Source organism: Papio anubis, chromosome 13 (assembly GCF_008728515.1).
Source record: "Papio anubis isolate 15944 chromosome 13, Panubis1.0, whole genome shotgun sequence".
In the NCBI taxonomy this organism is placed as follows: Eukaryota; Metazoa; Chordata; class Mammalia; order Primates; family Cercopithecidae; genus Papio; species Papio anubis.
This window is the reverse complement of record NC_044988.1, coordinates 65,329,257-65,355,623: the sequence shown is the minus strand read 5'-3', so window position 1 is coordinate 65,355,623 and position 26,367 is coordinate 65,329,257. Positions and strand designations below refer to the sequence as shown.

At 38.0% G+C, this 26,367-nt stretch overlaps 1 protein-coding gene across 8 annotated transcripts in view; it reads right to left on the bottom strand.

Annotated features, from left to right (window-relative positions):
- ZCCHC7 (zinc finger CCHC-type containing 7) overlaps positions 1–26,367 on the bottom strand; it is a 273,707-nt gene that overhangs the window by 36,757 nt on the left and 210,583 nt on the right. For all 8 annotated transcript variants that reach the window (XM_009188484.4, XM_003911488.5, XM_031654330.1 and 5 more), the window contains exons 3-5: positions 17,959–18,002; positions 15,927–16,052; positions 14,544–14,714 (exon numbers count right to left, since the gene is read on the bottom strand). In XM_009188484.4, the coding sequence (XP_009186748.1) occupies positions 14,544–14,714; positions 15,927–16,052; positions 17,959–18,002 (341 nt within the window). The remainder of the gene's footprint in view (positions 1–14,543; positions 14,715–15,926; positions 16,053–17,958; positions 18,003–26,367) is intronic.

Sequence of the window (26,367 nt, the reverse complement as noted above, 5' to 3'; positions counted from 1 at the left end):
AAGAAAAGTACACTATTCTGAAAGTTCAGACAACTTTCTTTAATTTAACTCAAACTCATGGATTCCTTTTTTCTATGCTTAAACAATAACGGCCCCAGCTTCCTCACTGGCCTTTCCTCCTCTTTTGGGGAGGTTTTAAGATTAGTCAAGCGCAGTAGTGAGAAAGGGGGAAGGAGTAGAACAAGGAGTTAGATCTGCAACTGACTGTTAACCAAGTGAGATAATTCATTACCTTCAAACCAGACTTGTGGGCTGGGTAAGTGGACACCAGGGAGAATAACATGTAGAGGTAGATCCCCATAATTCTGGGAATCCATCTAAGTGGTTTGGTAGTGGATACATAGTCCATGTGCACGATGGATGGAAGAGGTCTTACTTCCTGCTTTCTAGTACCTTAACTCTTTCTGAGTTCCTGTCTTCATAACTTTCAGCTCACTCAGATATCCCATTTCTTAAAAAACAAAAAAATCCCCTAAAAAAAATAAAAAACTATGTTGGTGACATTCCTCCATTACAACTGCCATGAGTGATTTCATTGTCACTTTGGTATTGGAATAATGAAATCTGAGCGCTGACATCCTGAGAAAATTATAAACTAAGTCTGCAAAGGTTCTATACTATACTGTTTAAGTACGCTAGCAGGAACCAGAAGTTTTAAACTAGACTCAAAAGAGGTAAACTAAAGGCAAATTAGTTTCACTTTATTTTATTTTATTTTATTTTATTTTTATTTATTTATTTAGAGACAGGGTCTTACTCTGTTGCCCAGGCTAGAATGCAGTGGTGGAATCATAGCTGACTGCAGCCCTGATCTCCTGGGCTCAAGCAGGATTCTCTGACCTCAGCCTCCAGAGTAGTTACGACTACAGGCATGGACCACAGTGCTTGGCTAATTTTTCATTTTTTGTAGAGATGGAGTCTCACTATGGTCCCTAGGCTGGTCTCAAACTCCTGGCCCCAAGCGATCTTTTCACCTTGGCCTCCTAAAGGCTGAAATTACAGGCATAAGCCATGGCACTCAGCCTGGTAAAATAATTTCAAAGTGAAAATTTAGAACTTTACTTATAAACCAATTATAGGCCAGGAACAGTGGCTCATTTCTATAATCCCAGCACTTTGGGAGACTGATGTGGGAGGATCACTTCAGGCCAAGAGTTTGAGACCAGTGTGGCTAACAGCGAGACCCCACCTCTACTTAAAAAGAAAAAGAAAAAATGGTGGCCGGGCCTGGTGGCTCATGCCTGTAATCCCAGTACTTTGGGAGGCCAAGGTAGGCAGATCACGAGGTCAGGAGATTGAGGCCATCCAGGCTAACACATGAAACCCCGTCTCTATTAAAAATACAAAAAATTAGGCGGATGTGGTGGTAAGTGCCTGTACTCCCAGCTACTTGGGAGGCTGAGGCAGGAGAATCGCTTGAACCCAGGAGGCGGAGGGTGCATTGAGCCGAGATTACACCACTGCACTCCAGCCTGGGCAACAGAGTGAGACTCTGTCTCAAAAACAAAAACCAAAAAAACCCAATTATACAAAGTCCATCATAAATAACAAATACTTAATAGAGCAAATTGTTTAAAACCACCAAAACCAATCCTAATTCACCTTAGTCAACTACATTAAACTCCTTCTGCTTACAATCAATGCCCTGTTATCCAGTTCTAAATCTCAGGGAATGCTCTTGGGGAAATTTCCTTTTCCTCTTCTCCCAAGATGTTGATAGCATCCAGCATATGTCAGATACACAAATAATCATCCTTAGGTCTGATGTTGTAGTAAGACAATACCTTTTTTCTATAATTCCAAGAAAGGCAAAATACTTATAACTTAAATACATATAACTCTAACTATGCAGAGAACGTGTATAGTTAAAACTACAAAAATCTGATAATGGAAGCTAAAGGAGTTCTAAATAAACAAAGAGACATACCATGTTCATGGATTGGAAGACTCAATACAGTGGAGTCAACTAACCCTACAGTAGTCTATAGACTGAACACAACTGTAATCAAAATCCTATCAGAAATTATTATAAGTATAGACAAGGTGATTCTAGAATTATATGAAGGGGGAAAGGAATTAGAACAGCAAAAGTTATTTTGTAAAAAAATAACCAAAGTTGGCCAGGTGTGGTGGCTCACACCTGTAATTCCAGCAATTTGGGAGGCCAAGGTTGGCAGATCACCTGAGGTCAGGAGTTCGAGACTAGCCTGGCCAACATGGTGAAACCCTGTCTCTACTAAAAATATAAAAATAAGCCGAGCGTGGTGGTGGGCGCCTGTAATCCCAGCTACTTGGGAGGCTGAGGCAGGAGAATTGCTTGAACCCAGGAGATGGAGGTTGCAGTGAGCCAACACGGTGCCACTGCACTCTAGCCTGGGCAACAGAGTGACACTTGGGGTCTCAAAAACAAAACAAAAACAAAAGTTTAAGAAATCTCGCTACTTATTTTAAGACTTACTATAAAACTATAGCAATCAAGACCATATGGCCTTAGCAAGTAGGACATATACATACATCAGTGCAACAAAATAGAGTCCAGGAATCAATCCATGTAAACATGGCCAATTGACCTTTGACAAAGATGCAAAATCAATTCAGTTGAGAATGGAAAGTCTTTTTCGACAAATGGTGTTAGAACAACTGGTCAACCATACATAAAGAAAAAAAAAATGAACCTTGATCTAAACCTCATATTATACAAAGTTTAACTCAAAATAGATAACAGATCTAAATATAAAAGTAGAAACATCTGAAAGAATACACAGGAGAAAATCTTCTGGCTGGCCATGGTGGCTCATGCCTGTAATACTAGCACTTGAGGCCAAGGTGGGCAGATCACTTGAGTCCAGGAGTTCAAGACCAGCCTGGGCAACAAAACAAAACCTCATTTCTATAAAAAATAGAAAAGTCAGACGAGCATGGTGGCACGTGCCTATCGTCGCAAAAACTAGGAGGCTGAGGTGGTAGGATCACTTGAACCTGGGAGGTGGAGGTTGCAGTGAGCCGAGATTGCACCACTACACTTCAGCCTACGGGACAGAATGAGACCCTGTCTCAAAAAACAAAAACAAAAAACTTTGTGATCTGGGGTTGGGTAAAGAGTTCAAATTTATAAGTTAGACTTCATTAAATTTAAAAATTTCTGCTTTGCCTGAGAACTGTCAAAAAAATACGAAGACAAACTATGGACTGGAAAAAAATATTCTGAAATCACATACCCAACTGAAGACTTATATCCAAAATACAGACAGAACTATCAACAGCCAATGAGAAGAAAATTAACACTCTCATTAAAAATTAGGAAGGGATGTTAATATTTCACCAAAGAAGAAAGAAGGATGATAAGTGCATACATGAAAGGATATTCAACATTATTAGCCATTAGAAAATGCAAACTAAAACTATAATTAGATAGTATATGTCTATTAGAATGACTAATATAAAACTAGCAAATAGAGATTAATAGTTTTAATAAAAAGTAGAAAACAATAAAACATCTATAATTCCTGACATAACAAGAGCAAATATTTTAGAATATTTTACTCCAAACTTTTCTTTTCTTTTTTTGAGACAGAGTCTTGCTCTGCACCCAGGTTGGAGTGCAGGGATGCGATCTTGGTTCACTGCAACCTCCACCTCCTGAGTTCCAGTGATTCTCTGACTTGTGATTCTCCCACTTCAGATTCTCCCACCTCAGCCTCCCAAGTAGCAGGGATTATAGGTGTGCGCCACCACGCCTGGCTAATTTTTGTATTTTTAGTAGAGACAGGGTTTCAACATGTTGGCCAGGCTGGTCTTGAACTCCTGACCTTAAGTGATCTGCCTGCCTTGGCCTCCCAAAGTGCTGGGATTACAGGTGTGAGCCACCACACAGGGCCCACTCCAAACTTTTTTTTTTTGATCTACCAATTTTTTATATATGCCTGCAATTTTTTTCTATTGGCTTATTAAAAAAAAAAAAAAAAAAGGCGTATGTGAAATCCAGCCAGTATTGGCAGCTCAGGTGGTATTTGCCAAGCACTATACAGGTCTCTGATCAACTCATTTATGGAAAAGTTGTGAGACTATCAAGTTTTGGTTTGTTAAGAACAGGGAAAGAGTTACAATTACAGAGACCTGTGAAGAGCTGTTTTAAATCACTGGACATTGTTATCTATACCATTAAAAGACCCTTCCATTGTGCCAGATTCTTATAAGAATAAAGTTCTTGGCTGGACACATTGGCTCATGCCTGTAATCCCAGCACTTTAGGAGGCTGAGGCGGGCAGATCACTTGAGGTTAGGAGTTTGAGACCAGGGTGGACAACATGGCGAAACCCCATCTGTACTAAAAATACAAAAAGCAGCTGGGTGTGGTAGTGCGTGCCTGTAGTCCCAGGTACTTGGGAGGCCGAGGCAGGAGAATAGCTTGAACCCAGGAGGCGGAAGTTGCAGTGAGCTGAGATCGCACCACTGCACTCCAGCGCCACTGCATTCCAGTCTGGCAACAGAGTGATACTCTGTCTCAAATAAGCATCCCTAAACCAGTAGCAGTGGGTAGCAAGGGTGATGAGAGGGTGAGAAAGAAGGCTTTGAGACCCTGTAGCTTACTTTAGAAATTTTTCCTGCTACATTAGAACTGGTTTCTGTCTAAAATATAATGGGCTAAAAAAAGTAAAAGTTTAGAATAACACTGGATGAAATAATTTAAAAATTGAGCCATGTCTTCCATGATTACAGAGATAATTATTTTTATGTTCTATAAAAGGCCAATTAGCTCATAATATTTATTATATAATTTGCTTGAGTTTCTTGAACTTCTGAAAGTAGTTTAGTATTGCTTTATTTTTATCAAGCAAACGATTAGTAGAATGTCTTACAACAAATGAAGATCACACTTACTATTAAACTGAAATCCTGCATAATTATCTTTTTACTCTCTTTTTAAAACAAATGAAACAATACAATAAAAATACGAATAAAGGCAAAACTAATTGCGTTTTTCAGCCCTCTTTTCTAACCTATTCCCAGTCTGATGAGGAAAATCAATGTTAAGAGCGTGGTATGTATTCTTTTATCCCATTTATCATTGTTTATATATGTACATATATATACATACACAAGCATATACATGTAGATTACACAGAGCTCACTTTTTTTTTTTTAACTGAAATATAATCATACTACAGGCATTTGTAAGTTTTCAAGATGAACTGTGTGTACCTTTTAGATGGCATGCCTAATTATTTTAACTAGTAGACAACTGAGGAAAACAGCTCTTTTTCAAGATGAATAACTGCTTATTGGGTTCGACCAGATCATACATAGGATTAGTACAAGATCATACATAGAATTGATTAGTACAACAAGATTATACATAGAATTGATTAGTATGCTAGCAAACAGATCTCTATAAGTAAGTCTTTGAATAGTTTGAGGTTAAACAGCTTTCCCAGTTGTGCATATTGCTTCACTGCTGTGTAATTTGACAGAAACTTTCAAAACCAAATCAGAAAGCTGTCTGGAATGTATACTTTTTTTTTTTTTTTTTTTAAGAGATCGGGTCTTGCTATGTTGCCCAGGTTGGACTTGAACTCCTTTGCTCAAGTGATCTTCCTGCCTCATCTTCCCATGTACTGGGACTATAGGCAACTTCCACCGCATCCAGGGATCTATAAAGGTCAGCAGCACTGACCTTATTCTGTAAGATTTAGTGAATCTTTTAGCCTTAGGGTTGTTAACAAGGATCTTATTTTCACTCTCAATTCATAACTCAGATAATTATGTCCCAGAATTTGTTCATATTAGTGGATTTAATAGTAAAATTCAAGTCTACATGGACTTTTATACCTAGATTTAGTTTTAAAAAGGTGTGGCATATAATAAGTTTGAAATTTAACAAATTCTTAGTGGCCTTCTGCTTTATATATCAGAGACTTGTGTCTTCCCAAATGTGATTGGACTGAAGAGTAAGTCAGTCCATTCCTCAGTGCTGTAAGATTCTCAGAGAAAAACTGAAGTTTATTTATCCTTTAATGCTGAGAGCTTATAAAGTTTATAAAGGCAGGCTAGAAGGAGACAATCTTTCTCTTCCTTTGATGAAAGGTAAGGGTCTGAAGAATGGGAATTATCTCTATTTTCTACACACTTACTCTTACATTTTCTATAAAGACAAGATAAGCTTGCTAGTAAGCTGCTGAGTCCACTGAAAGTGACTAATACTAGACAAGGAGGTATGTACTATAGGGAGAGTTAAAAAGATTGGAGGAATTTTCAGGTTACTTAGAAATGGCTAGAAAGGAAACCATTTAGTACAATTTAAAATAAGAACTGGTTTCTCCTTCAAACTTTAAATGTACTAAGTTATATACTGTATTAGTCCATTTTCACATTACTCTAAAGAATTACCTAACACTGGGGTAATTTATGAAGAAAAGAGGTTTAACTGACTCAAGTTCCACAGGCTTAACAGGAAGCATGACTGAGGAGGCCTCAGGAAACTTACAATCATGGTGGAAGTTGAAGGGGAAGCAAGCACCTTCTTCACGTTGGCAGGAGAGAAAGAGAGCAAATGAGGGGCTGGGTGCCATACACTTTTAAACCATCAAATCTCATGAGAACTTACTATTGCAAGAACAGCACGGGGGAAATCTGCCCCCATGACCCAATCACCTCCCAACAGGTCCCTCCCTCAACATTGGGAATTACAATTCAACTTGAGATTCGAGTGGGGACATGGAGCCAAACTGTATCATACGCCTTCAAGTTTAAAATGTAGACCATAATTATTTACATAAGGCCACATACATTTGCAACCATGAAAAATTTCAGATATTCATTTATTAGGTGGCTTGGTAACAGTTCCAATAAATTACTAATTCCTGATTTTGGGATTTACTCCCTGAACAATGAACACATATGCAATTTTCACTAACATTATCATGAGTTTTGTGTACATCAAGAGGATAGGAGACCTTCAAGTACAGAAATCTACTTAACTTTCTTGAAGTAGTCTGATCTCTCAGTTAAATAAACATTTGGTAAGCCTATATGACAATTGTGTAACACAATCAATCAATTGCAGCCTGCCCTCTGGCTCCAATATTACCTATAAATAACATTAAAACGTTGAGAAAAGTGGGTGGAACAAAGTACATGTATCTAACCAAAGTCTCATTTTCCTCTTTATTTCCAAAGATAGTGTAATGCACACTGTCAGCAGAACTACATATTTATCTGAAGGTACATATCAATCTATCACAATAATATAATTCTAGCATTTTAGTTTTTTCAGAGATAAATTTTTATTTTCAAAATTATCCCCTTCATTCCTTCCTCCCATTGTGATTTTATACATCCTAGTTACTTTGTTGGGGAGGGGGCATTTTAATTTGTAATTATTTATTCTTATTTAGGCATTCTCATTTTCATTAAGTAGATCTGAATATATCAGTGGTTTCTCTTAACTTCAAGTAAGTTTAGCAGGGAATTAGTTTGTTCATGATTATTTGCTATCTGAATCTTAATTTTATCATTTCTTTAAAAAAATGTTTTCTTATAGATATAGGGTCTCACTATATTGCTTAGGCTGTTCTCAAACTCCTGGTCTCAGGCAATCCTTCTGATTTGGCCTCCCAAAGGGCTGGGTTGTGGTTACTGGAAAGAGTCACTGCGCCCAGTCCTCTATATTATTTCTTAAAACTGTATGTGAATCTATAATTATCTCAAAATAAAAAAACACACTTACTTGACTCCCTTCTTAGGTCTATGTTACACTTTCTACATTTTCTAGGTACACATTATCTGCAAGTCACTAAGTTTAGAGTCTTCTAAGACTCTTTCATTTATCACCACCCTGATGTACTTTCATATTACACTTTACACTCTTCTTAACACACCCACCTTTCCTATTATACTCTGAGTTCCTCAAGGGCAGGGATCATGTCTTACTCATCTTTTCTTCCCCTAGTACTTGGAATACTGTCTGGCATGTAAGAGGCAACCAGCAAATTTTTGCTAAATGAACAAATGTAGAAAGTTTTTTGGGTGGTGGAACACTGGAGATGTTTTTGAATAAAGGTAGAACCGCCATTACACAAAATATTTGAATTAAGCAAGTCTTTAAATTCAAATCTTGGCTTAGTTATTCAGCTCAATAAGATGTTTCAGCCATTCTTATTTCTGGCCAGTCATATCTGAGTAAGACTGTGGAAAGGATAAGGGGAGGAAATTGTATGAATACTACTCAGTGCTCCTTGGAATAGACTAAAAATAAAATAAATACCTGTTTCTTAAATAACTACCTTTACAAAAATAATGCTCTAGTAACTGTCCATTCTGGATTCGACAAGTATGAAATGATTTGTACTAGACGCTTTATATTTCCTGCTGGAAATCTCCAAGTTTAATAAAAATTTAAATAAAAGACATTAGTTTTCAATTTTACATATGTATTTATTGAAGAAACATCATTAAGCACTCACGTGTATGTTAAAGACTACACAGTTTATACTGAGTTCTCCTTAAAATAAACTTTTGCACTGTGAAAAATATTGTAGTATATGGCTGATATGGGAGCATTTTTCTAGCATCAAAAAAGTAAAAAGGCCAGGTGTGATAGCTCACGCCTGTAACCCCAGCACTTTGGGAGGCCAAGGTGGGCGGATCACCTGAGGTCAGGAGTTCGGCATCAGCCTGGCCAACATGGTGAAACCCCACCTCTATTAAAAATACAAAAATTAGCTGGGTGTGGTGGCTCATGCCTGTAATCTCAGCTACTTGGGAGGCTGAGGCAGGAGAACTGCTCGAATCTGGGAGGCAGAGGTTGCAGTGAGCTGAGATCACACCTCTGCACTCCAGCCTGGGCGGCAGAGTGAGACTCTGTTTCAAAAATAAACATAAAAATAAAAATAAATAAAGGAATAAAGTGAAATATGTTCTATGAATTATTTTCTTCTACTGTATTAAAAAATCAGACTTTAAAAGTTAAAAGCACTGAGCAGGGAATTTGAGAAAAAAAATTGCTGAATAAAGGGAGAAAATTTAGGTTTGGATTTTGATTATATCTGACACTAACTCACTCATGTTTTAATAAAAAAGAGTGGCAATCTGAACAATTAATAAAGATTGCTGAAGCTGCAACGGTCTCTTGTGAGCAGTAAAGCTCTATGGTATCACAGAATTGGCTCTGTGTCTGAAAATCAACATGCTATACTGCTTTCTTGATCCCCAGGGGTTTTTTAAAGTGCTGAAAACCTAAGGTAAAATTTATTTTTGTTTGGAAAATATTTTTCCTCAGGTGTTTTATAATATATTGGTTTGTTTTTTTTTTTTTAAAGAGAGAGTCTTACTCTTTCACCCAGGCTGGAGTGCAGTGATGTGATCATAGCTCACTGCAGCCTTGACCTCCTGGGCTCAAGTAATCCTCCCACCTCAGCCTTCTGAGTAGCTGAGACTACAGGTGCATGCCACCCTGCCTGCCTAATTTTTAAATCTTTTTTGGTAAAGAGTGGAAGTCTCACTATATTGCCCCAATGTCATGAGTGTTATATTAAGTTGCTTATTAGAGCTATAATATCTGCATATTTAAGAAAGAAAGTTGAGAGGTCCTCTGAGCAGGAGATAAACTGATGATTCCTAGATTGCCAATATGCAAGCTTTCTCCACATATATTCATAAAGTACAGTATCATTTTAGCTTTTAGACCTTGGGCAAAACTTATTAACCTTGTAGTGTCTCAGTTTTTAGTTTGTAAAATAGGAGTAATAAATAGTACTTACACTTCATATCCTGCTTGTGAGGATTAAATCTACTGAACACCTACTATATGCTAAGGACATAGTGGTGAATGAAGCACTCCTCCAGCACAGTAAACATACAATTATGTATGGCTGTCGTTATCTTGGAAATGTCAGAGATAGCTCACAGAATTGCTCTGTGTGCAAGCTAAATGTATACAGACATTTAAAAATTCTCTGTATATTTAAAAATTGTTGGCAAGTGAGGAGAGAAACTATAGCAGATTCAGAAACAGGATTCTTTCTACACTCCAGGTTCTTGTCTTCTGAAAGGGACTAATGATGCAGGTTGACTTTGGTAGGCCTTGAGCCATCTTTTTATCCTTCACCTCATAAAACTCTGGGATTTCAACCAAATACTTTTACAGAAGTAGTTAATCAATGAGGAATTTCCAACAGATTTTAGGACAGAACTTTTCATTACAGAAAGGATTTGAATATGACTCGACAATTTTCACTACAAATTCTCTTTGCATACACGTATCTGGTAATCTGGCCAAACAGAGGTTTAGGTGTGTGACTATGGGAATATATAAAGTAAAAGGGCAAGTTTCTTTCCTTTTGTTTTTTTGGAAACTGTCTCACTCTGTTGCCCAGGCTGGAGTGCAGTGGTGCGATCTCAGTTCACTGAAACTTCTGTGTCCTGGGTTCTAGCAATTCTCATGCCTCAGCCTTCCCAGTAGCTGGAATTACAAGTGTGCACCACCACACTCAGCTAACTTTTGTATTTTTAGTAGGGACAGGGTTTTGCCATGTTGGCCAGGCTGGCCTCAAACTTGTGGCCTCAAGTGATCTGCCTACCTCGGCCTCCCAAAGTGTTGGGTAACAGGCGTGAGCCACTGCACCCAGCCTTGGAAGTTTCTCGATATTGTCAATTTATAAAAAGTTAGAACATCTATAGTTATTCAGGGTTTCAGAAATCCTCTGTGAATGAGCAGAAAGTCCAGTAGGTGGGAAGATGAAAATGACAAAGAAAGGTAGAGGATAGTATTGCCAGAGGGTATAAGCCTTAAATAAGCCGAAGATATCTATATAAAAAGGGTTGAGTAATGACTTAAAAGCAACCATAGCAAGTGAGAAAGAGGCTGATATCATCTCTTAATTCAGGATCATGGAAGATGAGCAGCAAGCATCTGATAGGGTTGCAGAGGAAACAAATTTTCTGTGGAGGCCCAGGTTTCAAGACAGACCTAAAGCATGTACAGTTCCAACAACAAGGGGCCAGAATGACTCGGCTTCCATGTGAATTCTCATGAAGTTTCTGGGGTGGTGGAAGGACTATGAGCCTTGCCACAAGGAGTCAGTAGAGCCCAGGCTTGACTGGGCTGTGAGGGAATCCTATACCAGGTGGGTAGGCTACAAAGACCAGCATCCAGAACCTTCACCATGTAATTACAACAAAAATAGTCGATACTGGTAGATTTGGGGAAACGAGTACTGCCTTATCTGAAGCTGGTCACAGCCTAACCCTATTATATTTTATTTTTTGAGATGGGCTCTCACTATGTTGCCCAGACTGGTTTTTTTGTTTGTTTGTTTGTTTGTTTTAGACAGAGTCTTACTCTGTTGCCAGGCTGGAGTGCAGTAGTATGATCTCGGCTCACTGCAACCTCTGCCTCCCGGGTTGAAGTGATTCTCCTGCTTCAGTCTCCCAAGTAGCTGGGACTACAGGCGTGTACCACCACGCCCAGCTAATTTTTGTATTTTTAGTAAAGACAGGGTTTCACACCATGTTGGCCAGGATGGTCTCAATCTCTTGACCTCGTGATCCACCTGGCTCGGCCTCCCAGAGTGCTAAGATTACAAGTGTGAGCCACCAGGTTTTAAACTCCTGGGATCAAGAGATCCTCCTGCCTTAGCCTCCTGAGTAGCTGACATTACAGGAGCATACCACGATTTTAACCCTATTTAAAAAAACTTACATTCACTGTGATTATTAATTCTCATTTTAGATAATAATTTAACATATATTAGGGGCCAAAATTAAGTAAAGAGGAATGGCCTATAGAATTAACACTCACAGATGATTATATAACCTTTTACAAGAAATTTTTAACTGTTCTGTAGTACCGTTTTTTATTTTTAAAAAATTGTCTATGATAATGTCTTACTCCCTTCTTTACCACAGGCAAATAAGACCGTATTTGTCAGAGCTCTTTGGAAGAAAACAGTAAAATAAACAGATGCTATTAAAGATAACTGCCAAACTAGAAAATCTTGCTAAGAAAATTATAATTGACAACTTAATGCAGACAACAACATAATGCTAGGACAATTCAGGATTTATCATTTTTAAGACTTGGTAAACACTGAAAAATAAGATTAAAGTACTTTGGAATGAAATGACAACTTCTATCTCTATATATAGCCTTGAGAATAGAGTATTCAAATTAATTAACCATATACCACTTTATTAATAACCAAAGAAATACAAATTAAAACAATAAAATATCATTTTTTGGTCTGATTAGCCAAAAATTTTAAAGACTGATAATACTTAAGGTTGATGAGTGCAGTGCTCATTTCTCTTAACACTGCTGGTAGGTAGATACGTTGATACAATCTTTTAGAAGAGCAATTTGACAATACTTATCCAGATATAAGTGTACATGTATTTTAATTTCACAATTCCATTGATAAAATATGACTTGCCAAAACTTTATCAAATGCACCACTGTTTGTTTAAAAAATGGGTAACGATTTAAGTATAAATTTGCTGGTGGAATTACAATAATAATTGTCACATTATTTACATGAGAAATACATATATATACCAAACAGTCACACTCTAATCTCTTTTAATCTGAAATTCATTTCAACAGAAAGCCATACTAATTTACTGAGCAAAAGATTATAGGTGTATTTCAGACATGCATTAAAAAGGGCTGTAAAAAAAAGACTACAGGTATATTTCAATATAAATAAAATTAGAAAAATGTTTCTGCTTTCGTATCATGACTTTGGGGAAGTACATATTAAAGTACTTTTATTATTTTAAAAAATAGATAAGTAATGCTTTAAAAAAGAGAATGAGATATACTCCTTTCATAAATACGCCTTAAATGAATTAGAATTGCCACTTAGGTATGAGGATGAAAAATGACTTTGTATTGATTAGTTGTTAATATAAAATAAATATATGTTACTATGTAGTAAGAAACGCAATTAAGACCTAAAATGAAATACTCTTAATGAGACACTCATTAGGAGTTAGGGTAAACTGAATGTAGAAAGCTACATATTCCACATCAAAGCTGATTTACTTATTTCAATAGCGCTCTGGTCTTTGAAATTGTGACTAAACTTCATATACATTTACAACAATACAATGCAAATGGTGTCCAAAACAGCATTTTTAATATGCTGCAATTTAAAGTAATGGCTGCCTTGTCCTTCTTTCCTTAGACTATTAGAACAGCAAAATCATTAAGAAGAAGAATCAGGCCAGGTGCAATGGCTCACGCCTGTAATCTCAACACTTTGGGATGCTGAGGTGGGTGGATCACCTGAGGTCAGGAGTTTGAGACCAGCCTGACCATGTGAAACCCTGCTGTCTACTAAAAATACAAAAATTAGCCGGGCATGGTGGCGGGTGCCTGTAATCCCAGCTACTTGGGAGGCTGAAGCAGGAGAATCGCTTGAACCTGGGAGGCAGAGGTTGCAGTGAGCCAAGATCATGCCACTGCACTCCAGCCAGGGTGACAGAGTGAGACTCTGTCTGAAAAAAAAAAAAAAAAAGCTGGGCGCAGTGGCTCAGGCCTGTAATCCCAGCACTTTAGAAGGCTGAGGTGGATCTATCACAAGGTCAGGAGATCGAGACCATCCTGGCCAACATGGTGAAACCCCGTCTCTACTAAAAATACAAGAATAGCCAGGCATGGTGGCCCGTGCCTGTAATCCCAGCTACTCAGGAGGCTGAGGCAGGAGAATTGCTTGAACCTAGGAGTTGGAGGTTGCGGTGAGCCGAGATCGCGCCACTGTACTCCACAGCCTGGGCAAAAGAGCGAGACTCCATCACAAAACAATAAATAAATAAATAAGTAAAATAAAAATAAAAAAAGATCAGAATAGGCTTCCTATAAACATTTCTATATAACTGCTAATTGTGCATATATTTTCATTTAAATATGCATAAATAGGATGCGGTGGCTCATGCCTGTGATCCCAGCACTTTGGGAGGCTGAGGTGGGCAGATCACCTGAGGTCGAGAGTTCAAGACCAGCCTGGCCAACATGGTGAAAACCCTGTCTCTACTAAAAATACAAAAATTAGCCAGGAGTGTTGGCATGTGCCTGTAGTCCCAGCTACTTGGGAGGCTGAGGTAGGAGGATCGCTGGAACCTGGGAGGCAGAGGTTGCAATGAGCCGAGATTGTACCACTGCACTCCAGCCTAGGTGACAGAGTGAGATTACATCTTAATAAATAAATATGAATAAATACACACATTTTACATGTTATTTATTACCTCTTTAAATTCAGCCTTTATTTAGCAAGCACATAAAGAAAAAGGGCTAGAATGGGCTTAAAATATTTGTTAATGCTATCTCTTAATACTCTCTCCTGATTCAGTAGGCTCCTTACACTGATATTTAGAGCACTGCTTTATATACATATTCAGTGACAAAAGGGACATGACTATCAATCTATATAGCACAGAGTAAACATTCTTTTAGGTATGCTGACTGATAGTTATAAACTTGCACATTAATTACAAACTTGCATACTCCCTCCAAAGCCTGACAAATTAGTTACATGCAGGATACTCACATCTGTATAGTGGCCGAGCATATGACATCGGTCACATTGTTTATCCCAGGAATGTCTGAAAAGACATGAGTGGTCCAACATCTTAGGCACAGGACAGTATTCACAAAGCGGGGCTGGACAGGAATATAGGAGGTGTCCGCTCCTGGAGCATAGGAAGCAGCGACGAACTTTCTATGTGGCAAAAAAATCATTAAAATCTCTTCAGTCTCAAAAGGTAGAAGATTAGTATTTCTTTTTCAATATAATCCCATAAAAAATTATTTCTAATTTGAGACCTAATAAAGGTAGAATCTTGAGCACAACTGTTAAATCAAACAAAATGTCCAAAACACTGTATGTATACTGTTTGCCAAAAAGGCTTAGTCTGTACATACTAGCAGCTGGCATTTATTCCTTATGCCTCTTCTTATAGGAATATTGACAAAATGAAAGGTATGTAGGAGGGAAAGTAGAATGAGGAGCATATCTAGAAGCTAAGTCATAGGAGAAACAGATACAGAAGCTGTTTTGCCTGGAGAGGCAAAAACAAAAAAGGAACATGAGAGCTGTCTGAACTATTTGAAAAACAGTTATTTGGAAGAGGTAGGAGGAATGGAAGAAATGTTTGTTAAGATCTAATTATCTGGTCAGGAAACGTCTAAGATCTTCAGTTCTGTGTTGTTCCAAAGGTTGATGTACCCTAACATAACTTACATTAATAAACATTTAAAAATGCCCCAAATTATAATTTTCTAACAATAAAAATTATCTCACAGTGAAATAAGCTGTCTTATGAAGTAGAAGGTTTGTAAGTGAAAGGGGTCTCAGGAATCATCTGATTCAATCTTTTCATTTTATAGACAAGAAAACGAGAAGCATAGAGGGTTAAATGATTTGCCCAACTAGTAATGAGAAGTTAAAATTGATTCCACATTTTTCTGACTCCAAATTTATTATCATTTCTCCTACACTAGGCTGTAAGCTACATGAAATTTAACACACATACTATAAAAAGATTTGAATTCTAAGGTTATACGGTTTCACCCTTGAGATTTTTTTTTTTGAGACAGTGTCTTGCTTTGTCACCCAGGCTGGAGTGCAGTGGTGCGATCTCTGCTCACCGCAAGGTCCATCTCCCGGGTTCACGCCATTCTCCTGCCTCAGTCTCCCAAGTAGCTGGGACTACAGGCGCCCGCCATCACGCCCGGCTAATTTTTTGTATACTTTTAGTAGAGACGGGGTTTCACCATGTTAGCCAGGATGGTCTCGATCTCCTGAACTCATGATCCACCCGCTTTGGCCTCCCAAAGTGCTGGGATTACAGGCGTGAGCCACCGCGCCCGGCCTCACCCTTGAGATTTTGAGTTTACATATGTGGAAAGAAGCAAGGCATATTTCACGTACTCGTGGTAAGGGGCAGTTCTTTGATAAATGGCCACGTTTGTCACAATTTCTACAGATAATGTTTTTGTTGGCTGAATAGTATCGCTGGGTCCATCTTCCAGGTGTTCGGTTATTAGCTATCTGGGCCTAAGCGGAAAAAAAAAATCAAGAATTAAAAAAATTGTTTCACTGCTAAATAAAAGCCATCTACTACTCTTGTTAAAGACAACTATAAATGAATAAAGATACATCAAGCTTCAAGTCAGTTCCATTACCTTGATAAAGAAAGAGAATTATTAGTTACATCTGTTCAACTTAGAACCTAGCCACAGGGGAACGTCATGATCTCTCTTGTTCTCTTAAAAAGAGGCAGAGGTCGGGCGCGGTGGCTCATGCCTGTAATCCCAGCAAGTGGGAGGCCAAGGCGGGCGGATCACCTGTGGTCGGGAGTTTGAGACCAGCCTGACCAACATAGAGAAACCCCATCTCTACTAAAAATACAAAACTAGCCAGGCGTGGTGGCACAGGCCTGTAATCCCAGCTACTTGGGAGGTTGAGGCAGGAGAATCACTTGTGCCTGGGAGGCGGAGGATGTGGTGAGCCGAGATTGTGCCACTGCACTCCAGCCTGGGCAACAAGAGCGAAATTCCATCTCCAAAAAAAAAAAAAAAGAGGTAGAAAAACATAAAAGGAGGTGCCATAAAGGTAACTCTACTGCTTTTTGTCTGTCCCTCCCGCCTGCTGAGTCTTTTATACTTCTCCATGTGATTTTTTTTTTTTTTTAACCTTTCTCTACTTACGTTTCAGATCTAGCAGGGGTACTGACACGCATCACTTAGACATTGCGGCAGTATTCAGTCAAAGCCACTGCTGACTTCTTTTCTTTTTTTTTGAGACAGTTTCATTCTTTTGACCAGGCTGGACTGAAGTGGCGCAATCTTGACTCACTGCAACCTCCGACTCCCCAGGTTCAAGCGATTCTCCTGCCTCAGCCTCCCGAGTAGCTGGGACTACAGGCACCCACCACCACACCTGGCTAATTTTTGTATTTTCAGTAGAGATGGAGTTTCACCATGTTGCCCAGTCTGGTTTTGAACTCCTGACCTCAGGTGATCCACCCACCTCAGCCTCCCAAAGTGTTGGGATTACAGGCGTAAGCCACCATGCCTGGCCAGCCACTGCTGATTTCTATAACTGAATGTACACCATGTTTTTCTGAATGAGAGGCCTGCTTAAATTTTGAGTTAGGGAATGGTGTTTTTATGGCTTTGTCTTTTGTGAAGTTAGTACAGCTACCAAATATATCCCTTCTTTTGAACAGCACAGGGTTACTGCCTACAAGACTGGGTGATAATTTCTATAAAGGAATGAGATAATTTCTTTCCACTGGAGTCCTTTTAAGATCCATTCTGCCTACAGAGTGACCCAATTCTAACTGTCCCATATTCTAATCTAAATCTAGGATCTTGTAAGAGAATACCAACAATGCATCTCATAGGGAGTATCTAAAGAGGAACTGTAAATCCCAACCATGCTTTAGCTTGTTTGGTTGAATTCCACCTTTAAAACAGTTTTCATCTTTTATTTGTTATTTTGCTGAACTGGCCAAGTGGACCACAATACAATCTAGCTATCTCCCAAAACCAAGTTATAAAATTATTCTCTTTTTGTAGCATCTGCCACAATTAAGGCTAATAATTGACAAAGAAAAACACCTGCCACATCCTAAAAATAGACTAACCATTTCCTTACACTGAAGAAGCAGTTATTTCCGGTGTTGATCTTTTTAGTGGTACCAGGCCATATGGGCTGAGAGGACTCACCACAGGAGAGAAGAAACAGAAAGGGAAAGGGGACTGGATGATTACAGCTATTAACTCACTGACAAAACTCAAGGCTGAACCAAGTTTTTAAAGAGTTAAATCACTCATATGCTAAAATCAAATGTGTTCTTATAAGCCACTTAAATTTATTAATGTTCCAAAAGTTATCATAATAAACTATGAGGCAAAGGAAATTATTATTCTGAATTTTAAAAATAATTTGATTTTACCTCAATGTCTTTGTCACTGATGAACCAGTTTATACCATCTTCTCCTACAAAACAAATAAAATATTACTCAACCATGGCACCTTTAAAGGACTTATAGATTGACAACAGATTACACAATTTATGAGTATTCAAGGTATAGTGAGAAATGTTGAATACCTGAAATTCTTATTTTGGCTTTGTTATTAGTTATGTGGCCCTGGACAAATACTTAACCTCTCTGAGTCTCAGTTTTCTGACCTGTGAGATGGGATAACAGTATTTGCCCTATCTGCCTAAAAAGTCCCGTGAGAATAAAATAAGGTATGTGAAAATACATTGAAAAGCATCAGACTATATACAAATACTAAAAAAAAAAAAAAAATCAGTGAAGGGCCCACAAATCCAACAGCAGATACAGAATGAAATCTTAACTTATTTTATCTGACTAAAGTAGAGAGTTGCTACAACTCTCCCATACCTCCAGGAGGACCCACAGGAGGGAGATGACTGACACTGGGCACTGAGACATAACAAAAAAATTGTGTAAATGAGATCCTTCTGTCCTTTGACTCCCTAAACTACCCCCTTTTGTTAAGTTGGTATATAGCCCCTTACTTCTTTTTTTTTTTTTTTTTTTGGAGACAGGGTCTTGCTCTGTCACCAAGACTGGAGTACAGTGGTACCATCTCGGTTCACTGCAACCTCCGCCTCCCAGGCTTAAGCAATCCTGCCGCCTCAGCCTCCTGAGTAGCTGGGACTATAGGAATGTGCCACCATGCAAGGCTAATTTTTTGTAATTTTTTCGGTAGAGACAGGGTTTTACCATGTCACCCAGGCTGGTCTCGAACTCCTGAGCTCAAGCGATCCAACCCCTTCAGCCTCCCAAAGTGCTGGCATCTGTGGTATGCCACAGGAAGAGGCATAACCCCTTACTTCTATAACCCTCTAAACACTTCTTTAGAGTTAGTGATATTGAGTGCTCCAGAAAGTGTGAATAAACTTTGTCTTTTCTCCAGTTAACCTGTCCAGTATCAGTTAACTTGCAGGCCCCCAATTTGAACTCAGTTTAGTAGAGGAAAAGTTTTTCGATCAAATATGAGTATTAACTGTGTCCACTAGCTTTGCATTCTACGTACTTTCATTATAACAATAAAAAAATTAGATAATATCTCACTAATAGGGTTAGGTTCTTAGCACTGTATTTTATAACATCAAAAACAGCAAAATAAAGGAAAAAAAAAAGGAGGCCAAATATCCAGAAACCACTGACCTTGTGGGGGAAATAATCCCCCACATTTTTTTGTGTCAGCTGTTTTCTTTTCTTTCCACTGTCCTTTCACAAACGTGCAAATGGCTGCTATTCCTTTGGTCCACCCATGGCCAAGGGGGAAGGGACCTATGACTAATGCAGAAGCTAAAGTGTTGACAAAAGGACTGAAAGATCTTTTTCTCCCTTTAAAGCTAAGATTTCCTCTGTCCTCCTACCTTACTACTTTCCTCTATCTGAAAAACACAAATCAAGCTTGACTTGTTTCTTTGAAAGGCTTTTAAAGAGACATAAAGTAATCTACATTTTCCCAGGCCTACCAGGAGTAAGTGTCTACAGACATATTTTTAAATAAAAAACTTTTCTAAGAAAACCATGAGGCTGCTTTGGAAAAAGACCAATCCATAGGTATGCAGAGATGCTGTGCTGATGATTATTTTGTTTGTAAAATTTGGAGGCTGTATCCATGAACTGAGAATGGAGAATACATTAAATAACAGCAGCTTCTATTCCTTCATCAACCATCCACGCTATTATTCTTTCATTCAAAGGATCCATGTATGGAGTATGCTTTGCTATAATTTTCAGAGCTGCTTTTTGTATCTCAATGTCTTTCATCATTAAAATTCAAAATGACCACTTGAAATTATGTTAACTATAAGACTGACTTAAAATTGTTCTTAAAAAATGAAATATAAGACCAATGAAATGCAAAATGGCAACTGTTACCACTCTCCAAATTTACATGTAAACAGAAAACAGTGAAAAAGGAAGGTTTGAGAGAGGAAGATTGACTCCATTCAGATTGCTTTAACATTTCTGTGGAATTCAATAACATTCTTTTTTTAAATTATTATTATACTTTAAGTTCTAGGGTACATGTGGATAACGTGCAGGTTTGTTACATATGTATACCTGTGCCATGTTGGCGTGCTGCACCCATCAACTCGTCAGCACCCATCAACTCGTCTTTTACATCAGGTATAACTCCCAATGCAATCCCTCCCCCCTCCCCCCTCCCCGTGATAGGCCCCGGTGTGTGATGTTCCCCTTCCCGAGTCCAAGTGATCTCATTGTTCAGTTCCCACCTATGAGTGAGAACATGCGGTGTTTGGTTTTCTGTTCTTGCGATAGTTTGCTGAGAATGATGGTTTCCAGCTGCATCCATGTCCCTACAAAGGACACAAACTCCTCCTTTTTTATGGCTGCTTAGTATTCCATGGTGTATATGTGCCACATTTTCTTAATCCAGTCTGTCACTGATGGACATTTGGGTTGATTCCAAGTCTTTGCTATTGTCAATAATATTCTTATATACCGTTGTCCCTCAGAATATATGAGGGATTGGTTCCAAGACTACCCTGGTAGAACCAAATCCTTGCACACTCAAGTTCCCGTCAGCCCTGTGGAACCTGCACATATAAAAAGTTGACCCTCTGTATATGTGGGTTTCACAGCCTATGAAAACTGTATTTTCAATCCATTTTTGGTTGAGAAAAAGTTGCTTATAGACAGACCCATGCAGTTCAAACCCATGTTGTTCAAGGGTTAACTGTACTAACAACTCCTCAAAAAGTTATGTCATATTCATATTCTTACTATGGAAAATTCATCAACAAGTATACAAATTAAGTTTCAACAATAGATAAAAGCAGTATTTCTCAAGTGGTATATGAAGCAAAGACATCACCAGGAACACATAAGGCAATTCTTGTCCCTGCCATGGCTCCAAGGTTCCAGTTTTGATTTGAACCCAGTAATGACAGCAGCTTCCTGCCCTTGATCTTTACCTATTCTGTTTGTGTCTAAACTCAAAATCTCACCCCAAGGAAAGCTTTGTCCACGGCAACTCCTCAGAACTTCCACAAACAGCAAATTCTTCAACTTGTTAAATTCTGGGTATGGTACTTGATAGAAAACTGGCTTCTAGAGTTAACTCTGCCGCTAATTTGCTGTGTGGTGTTGGGCAGGATACTTAAGATCTCTGGGTCTGTATGACAACGGGTTAGAATAAATGGCATCCACGGTGGCACCTTCTAGTACTAAATTTCTGATTCTAATTTTCTCTCATTACTGGAATCATATACATTGTCACGTAGTGTAATTTACCTAAATTAAATCTTCCAGACCTTTGCAACTAGCACAAGGTAATTCGCCTTAAAGAGGACTTTCCATGGGGCCCAGAACACTCATCTTCCACGTGTCCACCACCCAACACCATAGAATGTTAAATGGGACTGCCCTAAAGTGTAAAATTAAGACTGTCCTAAGAATGCCTGTCCACAACTTATAGCTGCTTTATAGGGTTGTTCTTGTTGATAACTAGGATTGTGATTCTATTCAAATTTCAGAGCTGTGATCAAAGCAGTAGCTGATAATTCTTTCTTCATATGAAATCAACTCTGTTTAACCAACATCTGTTGGAACATCTATAATGAGCAAGGTACTAGAGGGTAAAGAAAGATGAAAAGAGCTTATAGCCTTAGTAGCGTACAAGGTGACAAATGAAAGGAGAAAGGAGGAATAAGAGAAGGCCAAACAAATGCTATGGTAAATTTAGAAGAATGGATAATACCTCAATTTTAGGGAGAAAAGGAAAAAAGTTACAGAAGGCAGGGCTGTAAAGGAAACTAATGAGGTGCAATTTACACGTAATAAAATGTACCTATGTAAAAATACAGTAGGATTCAATTTGACAAATGTATACACCTGGGTAGTCACTATGAAAATCAAATGTAGAACATTTCCATCATCCCAAAATGCTACTTTGTGCACATGTGCAGACAGTCCCCCACCTAAGGCAACCACTGATTTGCCTTCTCTCAGGATAGATTCGTTTTGCCCATTCCAGGACCTCACATAAATGAAATTATACATTATGTACTATTTTGTGTCTGTCTTATTTCCTCCTGAATATTTCTGAGATTCATCCCTGTTATTGGGTATCAGCAATTTGTTCATTTTTTTTATTACCAAGCAGTATTCCATTGTATGGATATAACAATTTGTTTAGCTATTCATCTGGTGATGATATTGATACAGTTTGAATATATGTCCTGGCCGAATCTCATATTAAATTGTAATCCCCAAAGTTGGAGGTTGGGCCTGGTCAGAGGTGACTAGGTCATAGGGGTGGACCCATAACTTACAGTCTTATTTTTTTACACTTTCCCCCCATCTGTGGAACTATTCTGCTATCTTTATTACACATACATACAATTACTGCATGTTAATTATGAGAAATATCTTTATATGTACATGGTGATCCAGAGTCTATAAATTGCTTTAAATATACATTTAGTCTTCAGAGCAACCCTGTCCATTATGCTTATACTAATGTGCACTTTTTTATGTGTGTGCTTGCCAACATAGGGCAAAAAAGGGCAATTTGTATTTTGTGGGAGATGCAGTGGTAATTTAGCTATTTACTGATATGATTGCATTCACATTTCAAATGTTCTGGGGAAGAATATGGGCTAGATTTCTGAAAGATAGAAGCTAGTTCACCCCATGCTTTAGTTATACTTAGTCTGCTTATATTTGGCTGTGTTAGAAGAGCTGAAGATCACCATTCCTTTACTAAGAGAGTAGCTACAGATAATTACAGAGCTGGTTATCATAACCTTTAGGGACAATCTGACAGAAGGTAGTAGCTAGTAAAATGTATTTCCAAAGATCACCGAAGATTATTGAGACAGAGGGCTCAGTTCAGCATATCTAGTTGGTTATCTACAACGCAGGTGCCAGAGACTAAGAATCATTTCCTCAGCCTAATTTCCATATAGCTCCTTCCTATAAGGAAGCCATAGAGGCCTTACATTTTCCAGATACCCTAATTTGTTACATCTAAAATTGTAAAACTCATTATTATATTTCACCAAAAGGTAGGTATGATTCAGCATACAATGAACAACAATATTCCACAAATCAGTGGTGAATTTGCCACTAATGGTGATTTAAGAATGTACCTTAAAGAGTGAAAAGTTTCCATTTAATAGTGTCAAGTTAATTTTCAATAAATATTTACTGAATCTCTCTCATGTGAAAGACATTTTTGGAGACAGAAAGATGTCTTAGACATGGTGCTTGCCCTCAAAGAATTTACCACATAGTAGAATAGTATGTGCTATCTAATGCTACCTAAAAAGCATTACTGTGTTAAATAACCATGATAATTGAATTTTTAACAATAGAAGGCTAATTTAATTAACATCAAGCTTTTAAAAAGGACAAGAAGCATATACTCTTTGGGAAAATGAGCTATTTAAAAAGCAATACTGAATTCTGCCTATGAGAAATTAACTTATGATGACTACATCACTAAAACCGTCTCCCATATGTAAGATAGCTTCTAAAATAAGTGTGGGCCTGATGCAGTGGCTGACGCCTGCAATTCCAATACTTTGGGAGGCCAAAGTGGGAAGATTGTTTGAGCCCAGCTCAGGTAACATAGTGAGACCTCATCTCTCCAAAAATAACAACAACAAAAACCCACAAAAACTAGCCAGGTATGGTGGTGCACGCGTATAGTCCCAGCTAATCTGGAAGCTGAGGTGGGAGGATGGCTTGAGCCCTGGAGGTTGAGGCTGCAGTAAGCCAACATGGTGCCACTGCCACCACTGCATGCCAGCAGCCTGGATGACAGAGCATGACAACCTTCGCAATAAATAAATAAATAAATAAAACTAAGTGTGTAGGTCTGTTAGCAACTGTTCTATCCCCAAATAATCTGTGTGTCTATACATTATAGAGTGTGAGCTCATGGTTAGAGATTGGGAAAAAAAGAAACAATAGCTGGTATATACCTGTAATCCTTAAGGAACCAATACTTTGGATTTTCTAAATATCTATTCCTGTACTTGCATCATAAAACCAAAACTCTCCCTGATCTGAGATGGCATTCTTTCAATGCTCTAAAACATAGTGAAATGTTAAGAAAAACAAAGAAAAAAGGAAAAGTAGAAAAGGTTGTAAATAACTCCCACCAGTTAACTTGAGGTTAAGTAATTTGGGCAGTTATATCATAAAAGTAATAGCATAAAAATTATTGTCCACACTTCCTTTTCATACATCTTTTTTACATTTGTAATATTTTAAAACAAAAGGTCATGTCTGTAATGTGCTTTTCCAGTTCTGTACTTTTGCTCATGGCATTCCCTTGATCTCCAACACTATCTCCCTTTTTGCCCAATTTTCCACCCAACCCAGTACAATTTTCATGATTGTGAACTCTGAATATCTTTTAAGGCTCAGCTCCTCAAAATCAATGTATTTAGGTTGGTGCAAAAGTAATTGTGGTTTTTGCCTTTGAAAGTAATGGCAAAAACCACAACTACTTTTGCACCAACCTAAAATAAATAGAAAATATTCAGCAGTCTTCTTACTTGACCTCTAGGAGGCACTTACAATTCTCCTGGCTGATAGAACAAAATGCGTTCCTATCTCTCGTCCCCCTTTGTGGTTTCCTCTTCACTAGTTACTTGGTATACTGCATTCTTTACCCATTTTCTTCTATAATTTTTCTCCCAGTTTATGTCATATATGCCCATAGTGAGAACTACCAAATTTGCTTCTCTAGTCACATCTTTTCTTGGATGTCTCACAGGTATTTCAACAAACTCATAATCACTAAAATGGAATTATTTTCTCTTCCTTAAAAATATACAAACAAAACCCCTACTTTCCTTCCTTGTATGTCTTCTATCTCAATGACTTGCACCATAGTCTGTTTCCCAAACCAGAAAGCTCAACTCAGGTTCTCTCTCACTCTTCATATCAAATACTATCAATAGGGTATCCAAAATAGCCTCAATGCCACGATTTTAGCCCAGGGTCACTTAATATCTTACCCAGATTATTAAAATATCTTCTGACTATCTCTATTATCACACTCTGCTTTTCATTCCACAGCTACTGAAGTAATTTCTAAAACAGAAATGTGAATACATTCTGCCCTGAATGGTCCCTTGCTGCCTACAGGATACACATAAAATTCCTTTGTATATTATACAATGTGCCTTTCATGATTTGGCCCTTACCTGTTTCTCTTGCTTCATTTTCCTGGTCCCAATGTTCCAGCTAAACCTAATAATTTCCCCAGATTCCTGTTGTTTTCTGCAGCTATGCCTATACATTTATTCTCTGAAACACCTGAATTCACCCCCAATTCATCCCTTGGAATTGGGATATGGCCTTCAAGTCCCTACTCACCTCCACTGAAGTCTTATCTGGTACCCCTTCAAAAGCAGTGATGATCACTCACAACTTTGTAACATTTGGACTTTAACTGTGTAATTTCTATCTTTGTGTCTTCCAAACATCAAAGCATGATTGCTTAGTTACCATAGGTATTCATATTTACTGAATGAATTAATAACATTTCTATCTGCTTGGATTCCCTCTAGTAGTAGAAGTATATTCTCCTTCAGTCATAGTCTGAAAGCATCTCATCTGTATTTTCAAGGATCCTGGGCACTTTTAAACTCTATATTAAGGGCTATGTCAATAAATATTTTATTTCCCTCTCTGTATTAAAGAGCTCTATGGACTGAGACCACATCTATTTTATCTATCCAGTTATCAGCGTAATATCTTGCATACTGTGAATAACATCAGAAAATAAAATTGAAAAGAAAAAGCAAAAAAGGAAACATTCATATGGACAACTGTATGAATAAGTACTGTTCTGAACTGGGGCACATAAGCCAGTAAATAATTTAATGAACTGTCATTATATAATAAAAATTCAGTAAGACAGTTCTCTTTGTTTAGGGAAAAAACTTACAATTTCTGTAATAACCAGTTCTTAAGAATTAAAATGGACTTTAAAAAATAACCCTGCCATTATTGAAATAACACTATGGTAGAAATAGAATCCACATGAAATAAGATAATTGCACGTTTATAGATAATCATGCTTGTACCTAACCAGTGTTTATGGATTAAAGATCACACAAAGCTGCCAGATATTTATGTCATATCCTTTCCTGAGCCTAACTCCACTACACGAGATAACCCCTTGGGATCTTTCTCACTTCTAATAAGCAACTGAAACAGCCACAGATGAAGTTACTATTCCCAACTTCATCAGCAGCATCTGTTTTCAACGGAAACTTTTGAAATACACACAATGCCACATTCAAATCCCCTGAGGGCTAAGCCAC